This window comes from Hemiscyllium ocellatum, chromosome 46 (genome assembly GCF_020745735.1).
Source record: "Hemiscyllium ocellatum isolate sHemOce1 chromosome 46, sHemOce1.pat.X.cur, whole genome shotgun sequence".
NCBI classification, from domain to species: domain Eukaryota; kingdom Metazoa; phylum Chordata; class Chondrichthyes; order Orectolobiformes; family Hemiscylliidae; genus Hemiscyllium; species Hemiscyllium ocellatum.
In genome coordinates, this window is record NC_083446.1 from 1,482,534 (window position 1) to 1,490,757 (window position 8,224).

The window sequence follows — 8,224 nt, forward strand, 5'->3', positions numbered from 1 at the left end:
TATTTTCTGCTTTTGAATCATAGACTGCGGTTTGCTGCAAGTTCAAGGAAAAGGAGTGCCGCACTGTCGGAGGGTCAGTGCTGAGGGAGTGCCGCACTGTCGGAGGGTCACTGCTGAGGGAGCGCCGCACTGTCGGAGGGTCAGTGCTGAGGGAGTGCCGCACTGTCGGAGGGTCACTGCTGAGGGAGCGCCGCACTGTCGGAGGGTCAGTGCTGAGGGAGCGCCGCACTGTCGGAGGGTCAGTGCTGAGGGAGTGCCGCACTGTCGGAGGGTCACTGCTGAGGGAGCGCCGCACTGTCGGAGGGTCAGTGCTGAGGGAGCGCCGCACTGTCGGAGGGTCAGTGCTGAGGGAGTGCTGCACTGTCGGAGGGTCAGTGCTGAGGGAGGGCCGCACTGTCGGAGGGTCAGTGCTGAGGGAGTGCTGCACTGTCGGAGGGTCAGTGCTGAGGGAGCGCCGCACTGTCGGAGGGTCAGTGCTGAGGGAGCGCCGCACTGTCGGAGGGTCAGTGCTGAGGGAGCGCCGCACTGTCGGAGGGTCAGTGCTGAGGGAGCGCCGCACTGTCGGAGGGTCAGTGCAGCGGGAGTGCTGGACTGTCGGAGGGTCAGTGCTGAGGGAGCGCCGCACTGTCGGAGGGTCAGTGCAGCGGGAGTGCTGCACTGTCGGAGGGTCAGTGCTGAGGGAGCGCCGCACTGTCGGAGGGTCAGTGCAGCGGGAGTGCTGCACTGTCGGAGGGTCAGTGCAGCGGGAGAACTGCACTGTCGGAGGGTCAGTGCAGCGGGAGAACTGCACTGTCGGAGGGTCAGTGCTGAGGGAGTGGGCACTGTCAGAGGGTCACTGCTGAGGGAGTGCCGCACTGTCGGAGGGTCAGTGCTGAGGGAGGGCCGCACTGTCGGAGGGTCAGTGCAGCGGGAGTACTGCACTGTCGGAGGGTCAGTGCAGCGGGAGAACTGCACTGTCGGAGGGTCAGTGCTGAGGGAGTGGGCACTGTCAGAGGGTCACTGCTGAGGGAGTGCTGCACTGTCGGAGGGTCAGTGCTGAGGGAGGGCCGCACTGTCGGAGGGTCAGTGCAGCGGGAGTACTGCACTGTCGGAGGGTCAGTGCTGAGGGAGTGGGCACTGTCAGAGGGTCACTGCTGAGGGAGCGCCGCACTGTCGGAGGGTCAGTGCTGAGGGAGTGCAGCACTGTCGGAGGGTCAGTGCTGAGGGAGGGCCGCACTGTCAGAGGGTCACTGCTGAGGGAGCGCCGCACTGTCGGAGGGTCAGTGCTGAGGGAGTGCAGCACTGTCGGAGGGTCAGTGCTGAGGGAGGGCCGCACTGTCGGAGGGTCAGTGCAGCGGGAGCGCCGCACTGTCGGAGGGTCAGTGCTGAGGGAGCGCCGCACTGTCGGAGGGTCAGTACAGCGGGAGTGCTGCACTGTCGGAGGGTCAGTGCAGCGGGAGTGCTGCACTGTCGGAGGGTCAGTGCAGCGGGAGTGCTGCACTGTCGGAGGGTCAGTGCTGAGGGAGCGCCGCACTGTCGGAGGGTCAGTGCAGCGGGAGTGCTGCACTGTCGGAGGGTCAGTGCAGCGGGAGAACTGCACTGTCGGAGGGTCAGTGCTGAGGGAGTGGGCACTGTCAGAGGGTCACTGCTGAGGGAGTGCTGCACTGTCGGAGGGTCAGTGCTGAGGGAGGGCCGCACTGTCGGAGGGTCAGTGCAGCGGGAGTACTGCACTGTCGGAGGGTCAGTGCAGCGGGAGAACTGCACTGTCGGAGGGTCAGTGCTGAGGGAGTGGGCACTGTCGGAGGGTCACTGCTGAGGGAGTGCTGCACTGTCGGAGGGTCAGTGCTGAGGGAGTGCTGCACTGTCGGAGGGTCAGTGCTGAGGGAGGGCCGCACTGTCGGAGGGTCAGTGCAGCGGGAGCGCCGCACTGTCGGAGGGTCAGTGCTGAGGGAGCGCCGCACTGTCGGAGGGTCAGTACGGCGGGAGTGCTGCACTGTCGGAGGGTCAGTACAGCGGGAGTGCTGCACTGTCGGAGGGTCAGTGCAGCGGGAGTGCTGCACTGTCGGAGGGTCAGTGCTGAGGGAGTGCCGCACTGTCGGAGGGTCAGTGCTGAGGGAGTGCCGCACTGTCGGAGGGTCAGTGCTGAGGGAGCGCCGCACTGTCGGAGGGTCAGTGCTGAGGGAGCGCCGCACTGTCGGAGGGTCAGTGCAGCGGGAGTGCTGCACTGTCGGAGGGTCAGTGCAGCGGGAGAACTGCACTGTCGGAGGGTCAGTGCTGAGGGAGTGGGCACTGTCAGAGGGTCACTGCTGAGGGAGTGCTGCACTGTCGGAGGGTCAGTGCTGAGGGAGGGCCGCACTGTCGGAGGGTCAGTGCAGCGGGAGTACTGCACTGTCGGAGGGTCAGTGCAGCGGGAGAACTGCACTGTCGGAGGGTCAGTGCTGAGGGAGTGGGCACTGTCGGAGGGTCACTGCTGAGGGAGTGCTGCACTGTCGGAGGGTCAGTGCTGAGGGAGTGCCGCACTGTCGGAGGGTCAGTGCTGAGGGAGGGCCGCACTGTCGGAGGGTCAGTGCAGCGGGAGCGCCGCACTGTCGGAGGGTCAGTGCTGAGGGAGCGCCGCACTGTCGGAGGGTCAGTGCAGCGGGAGTGCTGCACTGTCGGAGGGTCAGTGCAGCGGGAGAACTGCACTGTCGGAGGGTCAGTGCTGAGGGAGTGGGCACTGTCGGAGGGTCACTGCTGAGGGAGTGCTGCACTGTCGGAGGGTCAGTGCTGAGGGAGTGCCGCACTGTCGGAGGGTCAGTGCTCAGGGAGGGCCGCACTGTCGGAGGGTCAGTGCTCAGGGAGGGCCGCACTGTCGGAGGGTCAGTGCTGAGGGAGGGCCGCACTGTCGGAGGGTCAGTGCTGAGGGAGGGCCGCACTGTCGGAGGGTCAGTGCTGAGGGAGGGCCGCACTGTCGGAGGGTCAGTGCTGAGGGAGTGCCGCACTGTCGGAGGGTCAGTGCTGAGGGAGTGCCGCACTGTCGGAGGGTCAGTGCTAGGGAGTGCCGCACTGTCGGAGGGTCAGTGCTGAGGGAGTGCCGCACTGTCGGAGGGTCAGTGCTGAGGGAGTGCTGCACTGTCGGAGGGTCAGCGCTGAGGCAGCATGTCCACCTTCTCGATGAGTTATTGAAGTGAGCCCGTCTGTCCGTCCAGGCCAGGTTGGATATAAACATTCCCACTATCCCTGTTGGGGGTGGGTGGCCTGTTCCCTCTCAATCCCAATCCCCTGATTCCAACAGGAAACGATTGGAGTTTCATTCTCAGACTGGTGTTCCCCAGGACCTCGCCTGGGCATTGCCAAATGCTGTGTTTCCCCACACTGAAACAGCTTTCCCTACAGGGCCCCAAGCACCATCGCACGATCACTGCACAGTACATCATCCCGAGAAAGAGCCACAATCCCTCAGAGCCAACAGTCAGCTACAAAGCCAAGCTGAAGACCATCAGCCGAGGGAGGCCGGTATGAGGACATCAGCGAGGGGGTTCCTTGTCCCTGATTAACCTGAAGCCATGAGACCCCAAGGGGTCCAGAGACAAAACTGGGCAAGCCCTGAGCAACTCCCCACCCCACCCCCAAACTGTAACCCCACCGTACCCCTCCCTCTGCCAGGTCAGTCCCGATGGTGGGACAGCACCTATCCAGGGATGGTGATAATCAGGTGGGGTCAGGGAGATTGTCGGGAAGGTAGGATTCTGTCAGTGTGACTGGGTCAGGATGTTGCTCAGGCAGTGGGAGGGACAGCTCTCCCAATACTGACACAGGGCCCCAGACGTCAGGGAGGATGACCCCGTTGGGGTCAGGGAGGGTGACCCTGTGGGGTCAGGATGTTGCCTTTCCTGCTGCCTGAGTGACTGCCACTTGTTGCAAACACTTGAATTTCTTGGCTGAGAGTTCCCAGTGATTGGTCTGAGTAGGGGATGCGTCTCGTGGTAACCCCATGGCGTTCCAGGAAAGGATTGGCCCGATTCCCTGCCCTCAGCTCATGGGTGTGCGCGTCTGTGCACGTGCGTGTGCATCTATGTGTGTGTGCTTGAACGCGCGCATGCGCCTGCGTGTGCGTGCGTGCGCCTGTGCGTGTCGCGCGTCTGTGCGTGTACGCGCGCGTGCGTCTGTGCGTGTACGCGCGCGTGCGTCTGTGTATATGCGTGCGTGCATCTGTGTGTGCGCGTGTGTGTGTATACGCGTGCGTGCGTCTGTGTGTGTGTGTATACACGCGCGTGCGTGCGCCTGTGTGTGTGTGTGTGCGTGTGTGTACGCGCACGCGGGGAGTGCGGACACACCTTCCGGGTCCGACCGTGGTTGATGGGGAAGTCATTCAGACTGTCGTCATCTCGGTGGTCAGAGATCCCTCGCTGTTTCTCCACCGACTCCCCTCTCAGTAATGCCTCCAGACTACTGCCATCGGGGGGCACCAGGAGGTCTTTCTTCAGGCCCAGGTCCAGCTCTGTGCAGCAAACAGACAGGAGCTCACAGCAACCAGACCCTGACCAACATCCATCCCCTCCCTCCGCTGGGGCAGCTCGGGGTACACAGCACCCTCCACAGGGACTGCTTACACTGACAGGACACAGCACGGGGCAGGGGACGGGGGAGGGGCCCCTCTACACAGCTCACGGGGTGAGGGACAGGAGGAGGGCCCCTCTACACTGCTCCCCCCTCCATCAGAGACTCAGGGACAGGGAAAGGCTTCCTCTACACTGCTCACCCCCTCCATCAGAGACTCAGGGACAGGGGGAAGCTCCCTCTACAGTGCTCCCCCCTCCATCAGAGACTCAGGGACAGGGGAAGACTCCCTCTACACTGCTCACCCCCTCCATCAGAGACTCAGGGACAGGGGGAAGCTCCCTCTACAGTGCTCCCCCCTCCATCAGAGACTCAGGGACAGGGTAAGGCTCCCTCTACACTGCTCCCCCCTCCATCAGAGACTCAGGGACAGCACGGGGCGAGGGACAGGGGAAGGCTCCCTCTACATTGCTCCCCTCCCCCCTCCATCAGAGACTCAGGGACAGCACGGGGTGAGGGACTAAGGGAAGGCTCCCTCTACACTGCTCCCCCCTCCATCAGAGACTCAGGGACAGGGGAAGGCTCCCTCTACACTGCTCACCCCTCCTTTGGTGACTCGGAGAGCACGGGGTTCGGGACAGGGGAAGGCTCCCTCTACACTGCTCCCCCCTCCATCAGAGACTCAGGGACAGGGGAAGGCTCCCTCTACACTGCTCACCCCCTCCATCAGAGACTCAGGGACAGGGGGAAGCTCCCTCTACAGTGCTCCCCCCTCCATCAGAGACTCAGGGACAGGGGAAGACTCCCTCTACACTGCTCACCCCCTCCATCAGAGACTCAGGGACAGGGGGAAGCTCCCTCTACAGTGCTCCCCCCTCCATCAGAGACTCAGGGACAGGTTAAGGCTCCCTCTACACTGCTCCCCCCTCCATCAGAGACTCAGGGACAGCACGGGGCGAGGGACAGGGGAAGGCTCCCTCTACATTGCTCCCCTCCCCCCTCCATCAGAGACTCAGGGACAGCACGGGGTGAGGGACTAAGGGAAGGCTCCCTCTACACTGCTCCCCCCTCCATCAGAGACTCAGGGACAGGGGAAGGCTCCCTCTACACTGCTCACCCCTCCTTTGGTGACTCGGAGAGCACGGGGTTCGGGACAGGGGAAGGCTCCCTCTACACTGCTCCCCCCTCCATCAGAGACTCAGGGACAGGGGAAGGCTCCCTCTACACTGCTTCCCCCCTCCATCAGAGACTCAGGGACAGGGGAAGGCTCCCTCTACACTGCTTCCCCCCTCCATCAGAGACTCAGGGACAGGGGAAGGCTCCCTCTACACTGCTTCCCCCCTCCATCAGAGACTCAGGGACAGGGGAAGGGTCCGACTACACTGCTCCTCCCCCGCCCCTCACTGGACACTCCGAGGACAGTGACAGCGCGTGGTCGGACACAGGGTCGGGTGGGAATCCAATGGGACTTTCCGAAGGGAGCGCAGGGTTCAGGAGTGAGATAGCTACACACGTGAAACCAGACAGGCACGGAGATGCCGTGCTGGGGGAGCTCTTGCCGTGAGCAGGAAACAGATGAAACCCACACCAGTGTTGGAGAAGGATGTCAGTGAGTGGGGGTTAGTTACCGGGGGAATTACATTGGGCTGTGGGGGGGAGAGAGGGGGGGGTATGGAGTACAACGCTGTCGCACTACCCCCACCAGCAGCGACTCCCAGAGAGCGCACCAGCTATCTGTACCTGGTTTCAGAGCTGGAAAGCTGAGGTGAGGGTCCTCAGGGGGATGTGCCCTCCTCTTCTTCCTCCAGCGACGAGCGGGGTAGGTGTACAGCTGCCCTGGGGCCATTCCTGCAGCACAGGAAATGGAAAACATCTCCGTACATACCATCCAGCAATTAGTACGATGGCCCACAGCAGGAACACTGACAGCTCCCTGTTACACACACACACACCCACACCCACACCCACACACACACACCCCCACCCACACACACACACACCCCTGTCCCACTGAGCAGCTCCGTTATACACACACACCCCTGTCCCACTGAGCAGCTCCCTGTTACACACACACACACCCCTGTCCCACTGAGCAGCTCCCTGTTATACACACACACATCCCTGTCCCACTGAGCAGCTCCCTGTTATACACACACACACACACACCCCTGTCCCACTGAGCAGCTCCCTGTTATACACACACACACCCCTGTCCCACTGAGCAGCTCCCTGTTATACACACACACCCCTGTCCCACTGAGCAGCTCCCTGTTATACACACACACACACACCGTCCCACTGAGCAGCTCCCTGTTATACACACACACACACACACACCCCTGTCCCACTGAGCAGCTCCCTGTTATACACACACACACACACCCCTGTCCCACTGAGCAGCTCCCTGTATACATCACATGATCTTCTGCCATTTCCACCACCTACAAACGGACTCCACCCCTAGAGATATATTTCCCTCCCCACCCCTATCCCCTTTCGTAAAGACCGTTTGCACCTCGACTACCTCATCAGGTCCACGCCCCCTAACAACCCACCCTTCCCTCCCGGCACCTTCCCCTGCCACTGCAGAAATTGCAAAACCTGCATTTCCCACCCCCCCACCTCCGCCCAAGGCCTAAACAGGTGTGTTCCACATCCATCAAAGTTTCATCTGCACTTCCACGTGTGTCATTTACTGTACCCATACGCTCAGATAAAGAACAGGCATCCACCTCCCGACTCCTGGGAGGGGTGTAGGGATTGTAACGTGGAGCTCAGAGTGAGCTCCCTGTTTGGACCAGATTAACAGTCCCCAATCAGGCAGCCCTGGCTGACAGACAGAAACAGCAGTGTCTGAGGGTCTGTTCACTCCGAGCTGGTTCAGTGTCAACGGCTCTTCCCCTGTAAAGAAAGGGGGACTGAATACCAGCTACTGTCCCCCACCAATCCCTGCCTTGCGTTGATCTGATGTGACCCTGCATTCCAGCAGGTTAACCCCCAGAGTGCAGTGAATGAGCTCCCTACCTGGGCCACGGTGTCGTTTCTCCATCCAGATGTAGCAGTTACTCTGGGCCACTCCAGTCTGGGAGTCCAGGAAAGGCAGCCGCACACTCCTCTCGGCACACAGCCTGGCGTTATAGTTGTGGCACTGTTCAATGGCATCTTTGTAGTATTGCTCACCAATGCTGTGTGCAGAATGCAGCCACCAGTCAGTACCAGCTACACCAAGGTCACGGTACCCCCTCCCACCGGGACACTCACCCCCCCCCCTCCCACCGGGACACTCACCCCCCTCTCCCACCGGGACGGTCACCCCCCCCTCCCACCAGGACACGGTACCCCTTCCCACCGGGACACGGTACCCCCCTCCCACCGGGACGGACACACCCCCCTCCCACTGGGACACGGTACCCCTTCCCACCGGGACACTCACCCCCCTCCCACCGGGGGACACGTACCACCCCCCCCCCACCGGGGGACACCCCGCCCCCCCCCCCCACCGGGACACTCACACCCCCCCCCCTCCCACCGGGACACGGCACCCCCTCCCACCGGGACGCTCACCCCCCTCCCATCGGGGCGCACACCCCCACCCCGGAACGCTCAACCCCCATCCTGGGAGACCCTCCCACTGGGGCACTCACCCTCCACCCCCCTGGGGGGAATGTGGGGGGGGAAATGTGGGGGGGGGAATGTGGGGGGGGGG

General features: G+C 62.6%; 1 protein-coding gene across 3 annotated transcripts in view; it reads right to left on the minus strand.

The window, feature by feature from the left end:
• LOC132836090 (zinc finger protein ubi-d4-like) overlaps positions 1-8,224 on the minus strand; it is a 29,599-nt gene that overhangs the window by 21,124 nt on the left and 251 nt on the right. For all 3 annotated transcript variants that reach the window (XM_060855347.1, XM_060855346.1, XM_060855345.1), the window contains exons 2-4: positions 7,543-7,703; positions 6,259-6,366; positions 4,296-4,459 (exon numbers count right to left, since the gene is read on the minus strand). In XM_060855347.1, the coding sequence (XP_060711330.1) occupies positions 4,296-4,459; positions 6,259-6,366; positions 7,543-7,703 (433 nt within the window). The remainder of the gene's footprint in view (positions 1-4,295; positions 4,460-6,258; positions 6,367-7,542; positions 7,704-8,224) is intronic.